The sequence below is a fragment of the Rhineura floridana genome, chromosome 15 (genome assembly GCF_030035675.1).
Source record: "Rhineura floridana isolate rRhiFlo1 chromosome 15, rRhiFlo1.hap2, whole genome shotgun sequence".
NCBI classification, from domain to species: domain Eukaryota; kingdom Metazoa; phylum Chordata; class Lepidosauria; order Squamata; family Rhineuridae; genus Rhineura; species Rhineura floridana.
The window spans coordinates 26,913,100-26,930,612 of NC_084494.1; the positions used below are offsets into that span (position 1 = coordinate 26,913,100).

The 17,513-nt window shown below is 46.4% G+C and overlaps 2 protein-coding genes across 5 annotated transcripts in view; one reads left to right on the forward strand and one right to left on the reverse strand.

Moving 5' to 3' along the window:
* Positions 1–3,759: 3,759 nt before the first annotated feature.
* On the reverse strand, positions 3,760–13,914 carry FAM187B (family with sequence similarity 187 member B). 2 transcript variants are annotated; one of them, XR_009759170.1, is made up of 3 exons: positions 13,452–13,914; positions 9,605–9,775; positions 4,180–4,265 (listed from the first exon to the last, which is right to left on the reverse strand). XR_009759170.1 is itself a non-coding variant. In XM_061597146.1 (2 exons), the coding sequence occupies exons 1-2, from the start codon at positions 8,248–8,250 to the stop codon at positions 3,926–3,928; spliced, it is 1,179 nt and encodes a 392-aa protein (XP_061453130.1). In that variant the 5' UTR covers positions 8,251–8,257; the 3' UTR covers positions 3,760–3,925. The 2 variants fall into 2 exon arrangements, 1 of the variants encoding a protein (XP_061453130.1); XM_061597146.1 differs by lacking the exons at positions 9,605–9,775; positions 13,452–13,914 and adding an exon at positions 7,412–8,257 and having other exon boundaries at positions 3,760–4,265.
* Positions 13,251–17,513, forward strand: part of LSR (lipolysis stimulated lipoprotein receptor) — a 29,074-nt gene continuing 24,811 nt past the window's right edge. Inside the window, exon 1 of one of the 3 annotated variants that reach the window (XM_061597145.1) lies at positions 13,251–13,847. In XM_061597145.1, coding sequence (XP_061453129.1) covers positions 13,775–13,847 — 73 coding nt within the window. In that variant the 5' untranslated portion in view covers positions 13,251–13,774. The remainder of the gene's footprint in view (positions 13,848–17,513) is intronic. The other 2 variants (XM_061597143.1, XM_061597144.1) reach the window with 2 other exon arrangements.

A 17,513-nucleotide genomic window follows, 5' to 3' on the forward strand; every position in this document is an offset into this window, starting at 1 on the left:
AGTTTCCTCTTTTGAAGTCAAATGTGACCGTGTTGGATTTTCTTGGCAATTGGCCATTGACATGTATGTTTAATTTAATAGCACTGTGGTCACTGCTCCCAATCGGTTCAACAACACTTACATCTCGCACCAGGTCCCGGTCCCCACTGAGGATTAAGTCCAGGGTTGCCGTCCCTCTGGTCGGTTCCATGACCAACTGGTCTAGGGAATAGTCATTTAGAATATCTAGAAACTTTGCTTCTTTGTCATGACTGGAACACGTATGCGGCCAGTCTATGTCCGGGTAGTTGAAGTCACCCATTACTACCACATTTCCTAGTTTGGATGCTTCCTCAATTTCATATCTCATCTCAAGGTCTCCCTGAGCATTTTGATCAGGGGGACGATAGATCGTCCCCAGTATTAAATCCCTCCTGGGGCATGGTATCACCACCCACAATGATTCTGTGGAGGAGTCTGCCTCTTTTGGGGTTTCGAGCTTGCTGGATTCAATGCCTTCTTTCACGTATAGAGCGACTCCGCCACCAATACGTCCTTCCCTGTCCTTCCGATATAGTTTATATCCAGGGATAACCGTATCCCACTGGTTTTCTCCATTCCACCAGGTCTCCGTTATGCTCACTAATCAATGCTCTCCTCTAAGACCAAGCACTCCAGTTCTCCCATCTTGGTTCGGAGGCTCCTAGCATTAGCGTACAGGCACTTGTAAGCTGTGTCTCTCTTCAAGTGTCTTTGGCACTTGTGGTTTGGCCTGTGGTAATTTTGCTCTTCTGAATTTATATCCTGTGCCCCTGCTCTCACAATGCCTACTTCTAGGCCTACCCCTTTTAAAATTTCATCATTTCTTTGGTTTTTATCCCAGGGGGGAGGTTTATTCCGAACCGGACCTTTCTCAGCTCCTGTCGGGTTTCCCCCCTCAGTCAGTTTAAAAGCTGCTCTGCTACCTTTTTAATTTTAAGTGCCAGCAGTCTGGTTCCATTCTGGTTCAAGTGGAGCCTATCCCTTTAGTACAGGCCCGGCTTGTCCCAAAATGTTCCCCAGTGCCTAACAAATCCAAACCCTTCCACCCGACACCATCGTCTCATCCACGCATTGAGACTGCAAAGCTGGGCCTGTCTGGCTGGTCCTGCGCGTGGAACCGGTAGCATTTCAGAGAAAGCCACCTTGGAGGTCCTGGCTTTCAGCATCCTACCTAGCAACCTAAATTTTGCTTCCAGGACCTCACGGCTGCATTTCCCCATGTCGTTGGTGCCAACGTGCACCACGACCACCGACTCCTCCCCAGCACTGTCTACCAAACTATCTAAATGACGGGCGATATCCACAACCTTCGCACCAGGCAGGCAAAACACCTTACGGTCTACACGCCCATCACACACCCCACTGTCTATGTTCCTAATGATCGAATCACCCACTACAAGGATCCCTCTACCCCCTGGAGATATATCCTCCGCACGAGAGGATAGCTGCTCATCCCCCAAGGAATGGGTCCCTTCTAAGGGATCGTTTCCCTCTTCCTCAGCTGGATGCTGTCCTTCCCCGAGACCATCGTTCTCCATGATAGCAGGAGAGCTATCATCGTTGGAGTGGGACACAGCTATAACGTCCCTGAAGGCCTCCTCCACACACCTCTCTGCCTCTCTCAGCTTTTCCAGGTCCGCCACCTTGGCCTCAAGGAAATGAAGTCGTTCCCGGAGAGCCAGGAGCTCATTGCACCGAGAGCACACCCACGACTTCTGTCCAACAGGCAGATAGTCGTACATGCTGCAGGTGGTGCAAAACACTGGAAAGCCCCCACACCCCTGCTGGCTTCTTACCTGCATAGTTTTGTTTAAGGTTTATTACGTCAATGGGTTGGGGACTGCGGTTTAGTTGAGGTCAGGGAACAGAAGGGCAGAGTGGGGGGCCCTGGCCTCCTCGCCCAGCTGCCGAACTCGCTCTGCTGCTTAACTCGCCTTGACGCTTTGTCAGCTGGGGCCTTGACGCTTCATCACCTGGGGCTCCCTTTAGCTCGTGGAGCAGGTTTGTCTTTCGATGAAGGCGACAAGGACATTGACGGGTTTAGTAGAGGCTGCATGTTGGAGCATGACTGGACTACACACAGCTTTATTTGTAGAAACAGGACATCTCATCTCCCAAGCTCCAAACCTGGCTAGAAATCTAATCCCTCCATCCCGGAAACTGTACTGATATCTAATCCCTTCATCCTGGTACTGATTTTTTACTAGCGAGTAAAGGCACAGAGTCTCCCCTCATTAGCCAAGCCATCAGACACAGACCAGTCTAATTTCTGCCCACTCCACACATTTCACTTTCTAGCACATCTTACAACATGCAAAGCCATTTGTTTATTTATTACATTTACACCCCACCTTTCCTCCAAGGATCTCAAGGTGACGTACATCGTTCCTCTTCTACGTATCTTACCTTCGCAACAACTCTGTGAGGTAGCTTAGGCTGAGAGTTGGTGACTGGTCTATGGTCATCTACTGAGCTTCATGGCTGAGTGGGGATTTGAACTCTGGTCTCCTAGGTGCTAGACCCAAACTCTAATCACTATGTCACACTGGCATAGCAATTATAAGCATAGCAATGCCAAAAAAAAAAGGTGCAGAATGGGATTGGTGCCTTTTAGCAGCAGACAGCCAATCAAATTCTTACCTTCTACATCACGCATTGGGGAGGGGGAGAGCAAAGGCTTGGAAAGAGACTGTTAGTTCCCACTGAAATCAGTGGAACAGCCAGCCTGTCCCACTGATCTCCACTGGAACTAGTTAAATTGAGGCCACTATCCTGCTAAACAGGTTGGTCTTATTAGTGCCTGGGTGGGAGAAAACCTGGGAACCACATGTATGTTGCCTTGCATTCCATGTTGGAAGAAATGTGGGATGTTAATGTAAGAAAATAAATAAAAACATATACTTTAGTTTTTAGCACTAAGTTTTTGGAAACAAGTTGCCATGCTGTCCCCTGGATCAATTTAAGGCTGGGTTACTGGCAGCAGGCAAAAGAATATGCGTACCTGAACATCAATCAAAATCTGCTGGTGAGTGCCTTACACCACAGTGCCCTCTAGTGCCACAGTGGTGTACTATCATCAAATGAATCTTTGTATCACAGCTGCCATTCGGAAGTAAACAACATACTGTATTCCACTTGTGGGGAAACGGTCCGCCACATATTGTTGGACTCCAACTGCCTTCAGTTCCAGCCAGCATGAACAATGCTCAGGGATGATGGGAGTTGTTGTCCAGCATCTGGAGGGCCCCAGGTTCCTACAAAATGACCATGCTATTACAAAAAATCATGTTTAAATTTGCCACTGTTATTTTGGAAAGCAAAGCAGCCCAATCTAGATAGGGCCCAAAGTAGTTTCCTACTGGAAACTGGCTGGCTACTGCTATTTGCCCTTAAATATTCTTTCATGCAGTAAATAGCATGTTTGGGAGCAAATAACAGTGAGTGGGCAGGAAACTGGTGCAGGACCCTGATCTGGAATGTAGCTTCATACATACTGTACGTTTGAAGCACATGACTTCTTCCAAAGAATCCTGGGAACTTCGTTTGTTAAGGTGATGAGAATTGTTGCTCTGTGAAAGGTAAACTACCCTTCCCAGGATTCTTTGCGGGAGGTGATGTGCTTCTACATATATGGTGTATACACAGACTGTAACATCAGAGCAGGATCCTGCACTGCTGCTTTTCCTTCAAAATTGGTAGCATTAACCATGCGTTTTTAAAAAATGTGATTAATGTCATGTGTAGTTTACTCCATATAGTGGCAGCACTGATTTTAAGACCTTCCCCTCCTTACAGGCAGCTCCAAGGCCCAGATTAACTCAATATACTGCCAGTCAATATCTTTTATTTGTCACCAATCCATGCCCCCTTTTCTGGAGTGTCCATGTGGCTATGTGCATCCTGTTTAGACCATGGTGGTTCCTGGTTTCCGCCTGCAGGACTGGATGATGCTGAGGAACATCAAGAAAACAAGGAACATGGAGAGCCCCACTATCAGCGCCTCGATGACAGAGTAGGTGTGGGCCCGCTCCCCAGCAGATGACATAGTATTGGGAGAGGCAACAAAAAACTTCCCCACCAGATGCCCATTAACATAACACTGGTAGAAAGCACTGTGCGACTCATTCTGGTAAGAGAGACGAAGGATCCCACCACCAGTGGCCTTATCCAGGCTCTGGGAACTATTCGTCTGGAGAAGTTTGAGGCGGGTCAGCGTTGTGGGGCCTTCTTGCCAGTAAACAGGGCTGAAAAAAAAGAGGTGGAAAAGAAATGTAGCTCTTAGTGGGTGAGGGATCCAGACAGGCAGACTCTTCCAACATTTAACTCTTCCAGCATTTTGCAGGCAAAGGCTGTCGCCCAATTAAAGCAATCTTAACCAATTGATTGCACATGCATAAGCCAATTAATTTATGACATTAATTCAATCAAGGATGCTAACACCTCTCAGCACCAGGTGTGGGGAACCTTTGGCCCTCCAGATGTTGCTGAACTAGAATGGCCAATAGCATTTAAAGCACATGGTTTCCCCCAAAGAATCCTGGGAACTGTAGTTCGTTAAGGCTACTGGGAACTGTATCTCTGTTAGGGCTCTACTAACAACTCTCAGTATCAGGTTTGGGGAACCTTTAACCCTCCAGATGTTGTTGAGCTACACCTATCATCTTCTCTAGCCGTTGGCCATTCTAGCTGGGACTGACAGGAGTTGTAGTTCAGCAACATCAGGAGGGCCAAAGTTTTCCCACACCTGCTGAATGCCCTTTTCGTTATCTACAGTTCCCAAGGGGAACATAAACAATGGCTTAAATAAATTAATGAACCTAAGTAAGTCATGTCCATTATTTTCAATGGGTCTACTCTGAGTCAGGCAGCCACTAGATACAACCCAAGAGTTCCAAAACAAAAAGCACAGCTTTCTTTGTTTTCAACAGGTATAGGGAACCTTTGGCCTTCCAGATGTTGCTGGGCTCTAACTCCCACTCATTTTGACTGAGGCTGATGGAAGCTGTAGTATCACAAAATAAGAAGGCTCATAATTCCCCATCTCTGCCGTACAGAGAATGTTACAACAAAAGAAAAGAAAACAAAAGTTTCAAGCAAGTGTTGAAAACCTTGTACTTTTGACGCCTGCCTAGTATCAATAGGGAGGGAATTCCAAGAACTAAAACACAGCTCCTAGTGGTTGTCAGCCAGATCTCAAGAATGCACAGAACTGCTAAGTGTGCTTCTCCTGGCTTATCCCACAAAGTCCTACTGAAATGAAAGAACTTAAGTTAGCCATGTTCATTATTTTCAGTGGGCCTACCCAGAGTATGTCTAACATTGGATACAACATATTAAGATGACGTGCAGGAACAGTTTTCTCAAATATTTGTCAGGATGCCATAAGCAATAGGCAAATAACAATTAATGTTAGTTCCATGGATAATTGGACTTCCGTCCCACCAAACATAGCAGGCTAGTGTTAAGGCAGTGAAAATGACTTTTGCTTTAGTCTTGTGGCACAGTTGTCCATCTCTTTATTGCAAGATCACGTCTTCCTTTAACTGTGACTGTTTCCTGCTCCACCAAAGTGATTGACTCAACCTGCTGCTGCTGAAACTTTTTTTTTTAAAAAACCTAGCCCTTAAGTAGCAGAGGTGAAAGTCATGTCGCTTGGTAATCATTAACAACCTTTTTTTGTTTCAGCGCAAGAACACACACAGGTGGAACCTAAATGCTTGAATGAAAGTGCTGTGACAACACTTATAGGGGCTGCATCTCTCTTCATTCATGTGGTAATGTCCTTGTGTTGAGGGAGACCTGAAGACAGGGAGGCTCATGGCAAGGAGGGTGAAAGAAGAAGCGGAACAAAGTAAATATGGATACCACACCATACATTTAAAGCACATGACCCCTCCCCCAATCCTGGGAACCTTAGTTTGTTAAGGGCACTGTATGCTTTAACTTGGATTCCTTCACTGAGCAGGGGGTTGGACTTGATGGCCCTATAGGCCCCTTCCAACTCTGCTGTTCTATGACCCTATGATTCTACTGGGAATTGTAACTCTGTGAGGGGTAAACTACAGTCCCCTGGGTTTTTTGTTTTAAATGTATGGCATGTACTCAGCTAAAGATTGAAATTTTATGCACATTTTACTTGGGAGTAAGTCTGATTGAACTTAGTGGGACTTACTTTTGAGTAAACCTGTACAGAACTTTGCCAAGCCTGTGGCAAAGTATCATGAGTCTTGCACTATGCTTTGTGAGCTTTAGCAGTGTCTTGCTATGTCTGTCCAAGCAAGATGTGGCAGTGCGGGGGGGGGTTAGGTCATGTGACCTGGTCTCAGTCAATGAGTGGCTGCTGCCCAACTTGGGGAGCTGCTGGCTAGCCTGACCAGATTCTGGCAGCCATACAGTGCCTTACTGAGCAGCCACCACCGCTGGCCTTCTCTTCCATCTGAAGTGGGGTAGCTGCTGCACTTCAGCTGGTATTGAAAGTGAGACACCAGCTGCTCTCTATGGCCTGGCTGGCAGGATCCTGGTCTGGCTGTGGAGTGTCCAGCCAGGCAGCTGCCGGCGTGGCAGTGATGTGCTTATTCCGGCAGTGCGGTGAAGACTCAAGCAGCTCAACTAGGCAGACTGCAAGGGGCATTGGTTGTGCTGCCCCTCCATATCTGCCGCCTGAGACAAGTGGCTCAGTGTGATTCATGATAGAACTGGCCCTACAAATATTACAAAATGCCATAAGCTTCAGCTTGTATCAAACTAAGTTCATTCAGAGTAGACCAACTGAAATGGAGCTGGATTGTATCCAACGCTGCTGTTCTACTAGTGCTTGTGTACCAGAACTTCCCCCTCGTCTACCCTGAAGCCCCCTGTGCACCCTCAAAAGCTGCTGCAGATGATTGGAAGACCCTCTGGAGCAGATTTTGAGGGTGCGTGGGGAGAGGAAGTCCTGTTGCATGAGTGGAACTCCCCACAGACAGCACTGGATACAGCCTATATATGATGATGATGATGGAGCATATGACATCTTGCTAAATAAATAAGGTGAATAAAAGGTGTACCTGCTAATATAGCCTTTCCTGCAGAATTGTCAAAGATAAAGTATGCTTTCCTGACTCACACCTTTTAATAGAGGCTTGATAGCCCCCTAGACGGGTTCAGTGGTGTGCCGCAGGGCTGGGGTAGACATATGTGGACATAATCAAGCTGCCCTACACCAAGGCACACTATTGGTCCATCTAGTCCAGTATAGTATTCTCTGACTGGCAGTGGCTTTCCAGGGTCTCAGACAGAGAAGAATGCTGTCCTCGACCTGATCCTTTTAACTGGAGCTGCCAGAGACTGAACAAGGACCCTCAGCTCGCAGAGTATGTGTTTTACCACTGAGTGAGCTTGAGGTCTGTACCTGTATATGGAAGAGGTTGGGCAACGCAGACGGGCAACGGCCTTCAGCTGAGGATGGTAGGTGGTAAAGACGAGAAGTGGAACCGTGTTGGACTCATCCTGGGCAAGCAGGAATGATGCATCGCAGGGCACCTGGCAGGTCTCCACTCTCAGCTCTGGTCCCCATTGCGGCAACATTGGGTGCTTGTTCCTGAGCATTCCGCAGGGCAGTGGCTTTTCCGCATGCTGGTCCTTCCGGGTCACCTGGGCATAACAAAAGCCCACCCGCTTCCTTTCTCCAGAATTGCCACAGCGATCGCAAGACTGCCAAGGACTCCAGGAGGTGAACAGCTCAGCCTGTGCTCCATTTTCTAGCTCAGCGGTGGTATTACCCAGAGTAGTCTCCCCCAGACCAGCATGTGAGACATGGATGTGCCCAGCATCCTGGAAATCCACTTGATAGTAGGCGATTGTGGCATCGCCTGCATGGCAGGTATACAACCCAGAGTCCTCTGCACTGGGGCTTGGGATATACAGGTTGCCAGCGACTAGCTGGGATTTGAACCGTAACCTCCGCAACTTGGCATGGCTGAGCAAGGGCCAGATGGGGGCCCCTGAGTGCAAAAAGGTGACAGGCTGCTCATCCGCCCAAGCTGGATCGAGGTATTGCCAAGTGACAAAGACTCTAAAGAAAGCATGGGGACAGCGCAGGACCACTGGGTTGTCAGAGATAAAGGCTAGTGTGCAAGGGTGGCCTGGAATACATGATGGTTCCAGGGAGTGGCCCTCATACAGGTTACCTTCAGTGATGACCAAGGTCAGACCCAGGAGCAGAGCCACAGTAGATGCCCAACAGGACATGGCCAGCTGGGCACTGACATACAAAGGCAACCAGAAAGGAAAATTCTAGCCAACCTCACTGTGACATCATAGTTGAGCTGGGCAAGAAGATTATGTTATAATGGGGGGGGGTAGTCTACTGTTGATGTTCAGTGTGTCTTTGATTGTCTGAAGATCCATCCTAGCCTCCAACTGTTGCTGGGTGAGGGTGGGATGGGTTGTGTCATCATTATTACATGCTTACTTTTGTCATATTTCTGATCTGGGACCCTTTATTGGCTGAAGAGCAGGATAAACATTTTTTACATAAATGAAATTATTATACTGTTCTTTCGCCAAGGAGCTCAGTGCATGGTTCATCCCTCCCACAGCCCATTTCATTTATTGTTATAGATAATAAAAATTCTTAATAATAAATTACTGATATGGGGAAATGATGGAGCAATTATCTTACACAGGCCAATATATGTAACCACAGAAAACTATAGTAAGGATGTTGCAGACAAATGCAGAATGATGCTTTATGAAGGAATTAAGAGTATAGATGTATAGTTCCGACTTCTTTCCCTTGCTAAAAATACACTGGTTAGACTGAAAAAACAAAAATAGAAAGTGTTAAGAAAAACACAGATAGGGGAAAAATAACAGAACAAATAAAAACAACATAAAGGGGAGAAGAGGGAAGAGAGAGAGAAGTGAATGGAGACATGGAAGCAAAGGATGCTATTTGAATGCTGTATTTGCATTATCAACAATCCGCTATGGTATTTTGACTACATGTAAGGAGATGGCCTTACTGCAGGTGGCTATGTGTTTGCCACTTAAATGGTACATGTGTGTATGAGAGAAAAACAGAGATGTGAAGGTGTGGAAAAAACCCAGAAAATTTGAAAATGGGCGGAGGGGGACAAAACCCCAGCTTCTCCCTTAATTTTTCTATCCCCCCCCCCGGCCTTCACATCTCTAGTAAGAAATGCCAGGGAAAGAGAGAGTGCAGCCTTTGAAGAATTAAGCAAAAATTACAATTTCTATAAAGCAAAAGGATCAGAAAACAGTGGGGTTTTACAATTGTATGATCTGCAGTTGAATGAATTGTATTATCTAAATGATTTCTTACTATATAACATTTTGCTAAGCGTCACGCTACCTGTGAATGTTTCTGCGCAGGCATGTGATGTGCCACATAGCTCCCATTATTCCCAATGGACCATCAGATGGCTTCCTCTGTTTTCAGTGGGCATCCTTGCCATGCATTTTACTATATCCCTCCTCTGCAGTCTCTCACAAAAACCTACTGCAGAGAGAGATCCCCATCTTGTAATGCTGAGAAAATATAGATCACTCATTCCAATTACAACTGAATTTTCAAACTTACTTATAGCAGTTTCCCAAACTCCAGATCAGTGCCAACATAAAACTCTGAAATCACAAGATTGTAGGAATGATTCCTGTGCCGTTTTCTCTGTGTACCGGAAAACATCTTGCTCTGGCTTTTATCTTTCTGTTTATGTTTTTCTTCCCTTTCCTTTCTCCTTTTATCCTGTCCCTGAAGAGAGGCAAAATTTAAAACAACAATAATAGAAGTTATTTCTGGCAAGCAGCAAGTAGGATCTTTCACCATATTCTTTTTTTGCTTGCTTATATTGGAAAGTGCCTCATACATTGATGGTGCTGTAAAAAAAAATACTAATTTTGCTTGTTCCCTTTCAGCATTTCTGTCCTACCTTTCAGACAGTACATATGACAGGTTACAGCAATGAGTTACAGCAATGAGTTCCAGGAAGGGGAGTTGTTGATTAAAAGATAGTGCTCGTAGCACTTCATACAATAATAGAAGCAAAAAGAGAGGTCTCCTGTCTCTCTTTTTACAGTCTAAAAGTCTACAATCTAAACTTCAACAGAGGAAGACTTTTAAACACTTCTTAACTTTTACAAAAAAAATAAAAACAAAAAATTACTACATTTTTATCCCCTTTCTCCAAGTCTCAGGGCAGCGTACACGGTTCTTCCCTCACATAGTGTATCCTACAACAACCCTGCAAGGTTGATTAGGCTGAGAGATTGTAATTTACCAAAGGTCACCCAATAAACATAATGGATGAGAGGGGATTCAAATCCTAGTTTTCCATGTCCTAGTGAGATAGTGTAACCACTAAACCACACTGCTTCCTTGCTTCTCACTCACTCACACACACAGTGCTATTTTCTAAACTGCTCAAAACTAAGAAGGGTCAAAAGAAAAGTATGTTGATACTGTAAGATGGCTACAGCATTGCTATTTAACTAACAAATATTTAAAACTCCACTGGAGGTCTAAAGGGTCTAATCCAGTTCCCAGGGGATTCTCACATTGTTCCCAGCAAAGTTCCTGAACTCAGGGCCAGCTCTGGGTTTGAGGTGGTCCTGGGCATGATGGCCATTGGTTGGCAACCTATGACTTTTGCATGGCTAGGCATGCTTCTAGACTGTTACTATTTTCTAGAAGGGATTCAAACAAAATGCTGGAACTTTAGGTTTGCACAATTAAGGTGGATTAAAGCATTATGCTGCCCTAAAACAGTAAATTCACTTAAAAAAATGACTTTTTTTAGTTTGGAAAGTGACAGGGGAATGTATTGAAAAGTGAGGGATGGATGAACAATTAATGGGAAGATGTGTAAGCACCCCATACGCAAATCAGGATGAATGCAGGATAAATGCTCATTGTTGTAGAACCTCCCTACAAACTGTTTAGCATGAATGCTCAATAAAGATTGAACATAGTCTGACCACTGCATAAACTTTGTGCAAGAAAACCCAGATGACTGCTGAATAAACAGGTTGTCTGAAGGCACCCTAAATTGTAGCCTGTTGTACAAGGCTAACAATCACACCTGTTGCTCTACCCACTTTTTATCTCTGGTCTTGACCACCAGCTGGCACACAGCCCCAAAGGGTTACCCACGAGGAAATGTAACCCTTGGGCTGAAATAGGTTCCCCCCTCTTGCCTTAAACACAGGATAGGAGAGCTACTGGCTATGGGCGGTCTAGAAATGAAACGAAATAAATAAATAAATAAAGATGGTGACTGGCCCAAGGTCACCCAGTGGGTGACTGGGGATTTGAACCCTGCTCTCCCAAGTCCACTACACCAGTGGTTCCAAAACTCTTTCCCCCCCATTGATTACTTGAAAATGGCTGAGCATTTTGGGTGACCACTTAATGATTTTTTTCTGCCTGCTGTATCAATTGTATCGCACTGTGCTACATGGTGTATGATTTTTAATTGTATTTCTATTTCTTACATTGTATGACAATTCAAATGGTAAGTGTTCTTCACAGACACACAGCAGACCACCTGAATAAAGCTTGTGTAGACCACTGGTGGTCCGTGGGCCACCGTTTAGAAACTCCTGCACCCCACCAGGCTGGCAGAAAAAGTTCTTCCAACCTAATCTACCTCACAGAGTTGTTGTGAGGATAAAATGGGGAGAAGCATGAATCGGGAATAGGAGGCACTGTACTATGGTGGTTCCATTCCTTTCTTTCCGACAGGCATCAACAGGTAGCATTGGGGGAGGAGGTTTCAGACCCTTGGCCTCTCAATTGTGGTGTGCCACAGGGCTCTATCCTCTCTCCCATGCTATTTAATATCTATATGAAGCCGCTGGGGACAATCATCAGGAGATTTGGGCTGCAGTGTCATCAATATGCGGATGACACTCAGCTCTATCTCTCGTTTAAATCTTCACCAGAGTCTGCTGTGGAGACCATGTCCAAGTGCCTGGAATCCGTGAGTGGATGGATGGGAAGGAACAGGCTGAAGTTGAATCCTGATAAGACTGAGGTGCTACTCGTGGGAGACAAGGGAAGGCTGGGAGATGTTGACCTGGTGTTCGACGGGATGAAATTGCCCCTGAATGACCAGGTCCGCAGCCTTGGGGTTGTTCTTGATTCCAAGCTGTCCATGGAGGCTCAGATTTCGGCAGTGAGCCGGGCAGCTTGGTATCAATTACACCTCATTCGTAGACTGCAGCCCTACCTTCCTGCTCATCAGCTCCCACTGGTGGTACATGCCCTGGTCACCTCTCGGTTGGATTACTGTAATGCGCTGTACGTGGGGTTACCCTTGAAAACGGTCCAGAAATTACAACCTATACAAAATGCTGCGGCTCGACTACTTACAAACTGTCGCCGCCGGGAACACAGTGTTGTTCGACCTACACTGGCTCCCAGTTATTTTCCGGGCCCAATTCAAGGTGTTGGTATTAACCTTTAAATCCCTATACGGTCTCGGCCCAGTTTATCTGATGGAGCACCTCCAGCGCCACCAACCATGCCGCCCAACAAGATCAGCCACACAGGACCTTCTCTCAATCCCGCCAACTAAAACAGCTAGGTTGGCGGGGACAAGAGAGAGGGCATTTTCAGTGGCGGCCCCCACTCTCTGGAACTCCCTCCCGTATGACCTTTGACATGCCCCTTCCCTGAATGTATTCCGCCAAGCTTTGAAGACCTGGCTCTTCAGACAGGCCTTTGGGACTTACGGGGAGGGTTAAATTTTTACGACCAATAGCCTACTACTCTGTACTGGAACTGTTTTATTGTTATATTGTATTTTATGATGTATTTTATTATGATGTAATGTATTGTTGTTAAATTGTACGTCGCCTAGAGTGGCCATTGGCCAGATAGGCGACCCACAAATTAAATTATTATTATTATTATGCCAGTTTGAGCTCTTTGAAGGAAAGGCAGGATAAAAATGTAATAAATAAATAAATGTTTAAAAAGACAGTAACAACAGGCTAGTGCAATATCTCCCATAAACCTAGTGGGCAGAATTAAGTTATTTCAGCTTTTGCTCGGTTCAGACTATGACCCCTGTTCAAAGTCAGCTGTTGACCAATCTCGCGCCCTCTCGGACCAGCCGTCCTTTCCCGACACTTTTCTTGCAGTTTTCAAATCTGCTCTGAATGCCTCTGCTTTCCTAGGCAGTACCTGGGCAAGCTCACTTCCATATGAAAGGGGAGGAAAGGCGGACTCAGCCATGCGTATCTTGACCCTCACCCTCCCTTTCCCCAAGTTGGTCGGCTCGTTCTCAATACATTCGCAAGTGCCCTGGAGACTAAACCACCTCCATAAAGGGGGGACACACACAGGTGAGATTTACTCGTCTCCTTTGCATCTGTCTCATTGTAAAGGAGAATTTGAGAGCGGAAAAACAGAAGGGTTTGCGCACCAAAGAAAGTCTTCCTATGATGAAAGTACGCCTCAGCAGTTGTGTGTCTCCCCCCTCCTTCGAGGTGACTTGGTAGTTTCCGTTGATTGGGCGAGGCACCAGCAGCAAGAGCTGCACCTGAAGCGCACGGAGTCCAGAGCGGAGCTCGGCGCCGGACGTGATAGAAGCAACTTTGAGCGGGTGTCCGTCTGCTCGTGAAGGGCAGTAGAAGAGCCCACGAAGGGAGTAGACTGAAGTGAAGGAATCGGCAGGGTACTTGCCTCACCCGCCTCCTCTTTGCTTGCGGACCACCGGCTCTTTAAGTCTGCGAGAAGGGGGTGGAAATGGAGACTCGGCCGGCTCTTCGGCCGGCCGTGCTGCCCTTGCTATGGTTCTTGGGTAGCGCCTGGATCTCAGGTAAAAACAATAACGAAAAACGAGTTTTTCTTACAGAGCGGGCGACAGACCACCTTCCTTCTTGCTCCTCCACCCTCCTCCGAGGGGGAAACTTCTCGGGAGTGTCTTGTTTTAGGGGACAGGGAAGGGGGGGGGAAGCTCGAGAGCTGATTGGTTGAAGGAGTAGCTGTACAGTCGAGCGCCTTTCCAGCTCCTTCGTGCTGATCTTTTGTTTGGGAAATTCAGAAGGGTCTGTCTGGCATCATGGGAGATGTATTTTGCCTGGAAGGTCTTGGGGCATCCACCTGTTCCGAAGTATGGTTCCCTGGTGAGGAAAGGGCATGGCTTCTATTCTCCTCCTTCCCCCCCCCCCAAAAAGCATGGCTTATGTGGCTTTCAGCAGCGTAATGGCGGGCAGAAATTCAAAGGGTGCAGCCTTTTTCTGATCTAACTATCTAGGGAAATTGGCACCTGTTCTTTTTCCTGTTCTATAGTTGTCTAGAGGCACAGGAGCCCTGTCAGAAGTTGGCAACTTGGGAAATAAGGCAAGAGTTGACAGGACTCTCGAGGGTGTCTTTAGCTAAACATTTGTACAGTGGTTTCTCTTTCCTGGGGTGTCTTCTAGCCCTTGGGAGCTGCTGTTTGCCACCACAACACCAACATAGCCACAACAATCTGGCTGTGGCCTTGCTCTTTTGCTCTCATTCTGTCCTCCGTTCTTTTTCTGGGCTGTTTCTTCTCTTGGCCTACCTCTTAAGTTTCCAATACTCGTTAAGGGAGGCCTGGGCCTGCTTTGGTTCACATGGTGTGTTTTTCCTCATTTGTTTTGTTCAACAATACTCTCTGAGTTGGAGATTGGCTGTGCAGTGCCACACCATGAGGGCCCTGCATGCTAACTAGAAATCTCTGCTTTCCATTTAGGTTGGCCATGCCTGTCTAGCCATCTCTCTCTCTCTACCCCCTCCCAGTTTCTAGTGCAATGGAAGAAACATAGGAAGCTGCCTCATACTGAGTCAGACCCGTTGGTCTGTCTAGTTCGGCATTGTCTGCATTGACTGGCAGCAGCTCTCCAGATTTTAGGCAGAGAACATTCCTGGCCCTACCTGGAGATGCTGGGAATTGAACTTGGGACCTTCCAGGTGCAGGGCAGGTACTCTGCCACTGAGCTATGGCCCTTCCCCACAGGCCAAGCAGCTGCAGTTTTCCGTAATTGGCTTCCGTATCTCATGGCTGACCACCTCTGGAATGTAGAAGTTATGAGCCGCCTTTTCTGTTGGGCCATCTTCTTCGGTTGAAGATCAAGCTTGTCTTGTTTATTTTATTTATTTATTTATTAAATTTATATACCGCCCGACTAGCAATAGCTCTCTGGGCGGTGAACATAAAATAGCATAAAAATACAATGAATAACAATACTAAAATACAATCAACAATCCAATACAATAAACATTTTTAAAAGTAAATCAGTGTAACTTGTTGGCTCTCTTCCCACGTTCCTCTCTCAACTTGTGGGCTCTCTCCCCTCTGCTTTGCATATGGGGTTGCCTGGTCACAGCTCAAAGATGTGTCTTGCGACTTTTGAATTTCCCAGTGCATTGGGAGAAAAGGCAGTTGCAGACTCTTTCTGCCCATAGACCTGTTGCCTGCTGCTAATAGTGCTCTTGCCTGCTATAAAGACAAATGCAGCAAATGAGAGAGGAGGTGAATGGTAGGGTCCATGGAGAGGAGGTGGGATGCTTAGGAGTTACTATGGCTGTCTCATTGCCTCATGTATTGGGGGATTCGAACCTGGTGACTCCATCTATGTGTAGAACTGGCAACCAATGCAGCTGTTTTAAAACAGGGATTATATGAGTTGTAAAGGGAACCCCAGCGAGTAATCTGGCTGCTGCATTTTGGACCTGTTGAAGTTTCTGAGTCATCTTCAAGGGAAGCCCCATGTAGAGCGCATTGCAATAATCCAGTCTGGAAGTTACCAGAGCATGGAGCACTATGGCCAAGTCTTTTCTGTCCAAAAGAGACCAAAGCTGGCAAACGAGTGTGGTGATTCTATCTACGTATAGGAGAACCTTGTGTGTTCTCAAGGATAGAAGGAAAGGCAATAATGTTCAGCATCCAAGGCCAACATATGAGAATCCATGTGGACCCCACTGGTACCTTGACATTGTTTAATAGTCTACTGTAGTTGGTTGCTGGAAACATATACCTTAACATGGGGTAGTCAGTGGTGCCCTCCAGATGTTGCTGGAGTATGGTTTCCATCAGCTGGAGTGGTCAGCGATGTTGGGAGTTGTAGCCCAACAACATCTGTACGCTATCATGTTGGCAACCCCTGCAACAGCTCACCAGTCATTAAAGAGTCAAAAGCATTTGCTTTAGAAAGGATTAGGGTGTGCAGTTGAAACCCAAGGGCAAAATTCCATTGGTGGCTTAATTTAGGTCTGCTTTCGTATCCCCTTTCTTAATATTGGTCAGGTTGCCTCTTGATAGACTGCATGGCAGGGTGTGTGCTTTGAACGTAACTGCTTTTCTCCAAAGTAAACATTGGGTCCACAGAGGGACTGATCATTGTTTACGCTCAAACTTTAACCCTTTTCTGCAATCCTAGTTTCATGATCTCTGGAGAAGGGTGGTTCTTCCATAGCAAGTGATGCATTGCTTGAGCCCTCTGCAGTGCTGTCTTGTAAGTCTACTCAAAGCTTGGGCAGTAGGTGTGCCCAACTGTGGGGAGTGTAATACTCTCTTCTTCCCGGAAGCGTGATGTCTGATCTTGGCTGCTGTGGCAGCCGTGACACACATGTCTGCCGAAACTCCCTGTCCTTCGTAGGAGGAAACTGATCTCAGTACCAACTCACCCCCCTCAGGCTGGAATGAAACCGCAGGAGCAAATAAAAGGAATTGTGGAAGAGTGTTGATGCAAGCAGTGAATTGGGCCTTGCTTTGTTTCGGTGAGAATGAAACTCCTTACCTGGCAGTGGCAAGTGTAAAAGATAGAAGTGAGTTTTTTATTTTTAGCAAAACTTCTTTTCCATAGCAAGCAGTGCACAGAGCAGCAAACATCAAAATAAAACGACTCTGTTCTCTTATATAGGTGGCCTGCCTTCAGATGTTAGGCAGGTGGCAACTGAAGATGGGGCCTTTTTCAGTGGTAGCACCCCATCTCTGGAATGCCCTCCCCACATAGGTGTGATTAGTATCATTGTTCTCATCCTTAAAAAAAAAAAAAGGATGTCCCCGCACATGTAGTGCGAGTCGTTTCCGACTCTTAGGGTGACATCTTGCGACGTTTACTAGGCAGACCATATATATGGGTGGGATTGCCAGTTCCTTCCCCGGCCTTTCTTTACCTCCCAGCATATGCCGGGTACTCATTTTACCGACCACGGATGGATGGAAGGCTGAGTGGACCTCGACCCCTTTTACCGGAGATTTGACTTCCTCCTTCCGTTGGAATCGAACATGGAAGGCTGAGTGGACCTTGACCCCTTTTACCGGAGATTTGACTTCCTCCTTCCGTTGGAATCGAACTCCGGCTGTGAGCAGAGCTTTCGGCTGCGTTACCACCGCTTACCACTCTGCGCCATGGAGGACCCTTTAAGCAGTATCTAAAAACTATTTTACACTCCCAGTTTTTTTGTGAATATTGCTGGCTTTTGGTATTTGTTGGTATTTTGCGAAGTTGCTTTG

Excerpts from the sequence above, each read along its gene's own strand:
- FAM187B (XM_061597146.1), bottom strand. The coding sequence starts at position 8,250 with ATGTCCTGTTGGGCATCTACTGTGGCTCTGCTCCTGGGTCTGACCTTG. Across the intron at positions 4,266-7,411 it reads CCAACCTCTTCCATATACAG|CCCTGTTTACTGGCAAGAAG; the intron begins GTACAGACCTCA and ends CTTTTTTTTCAG.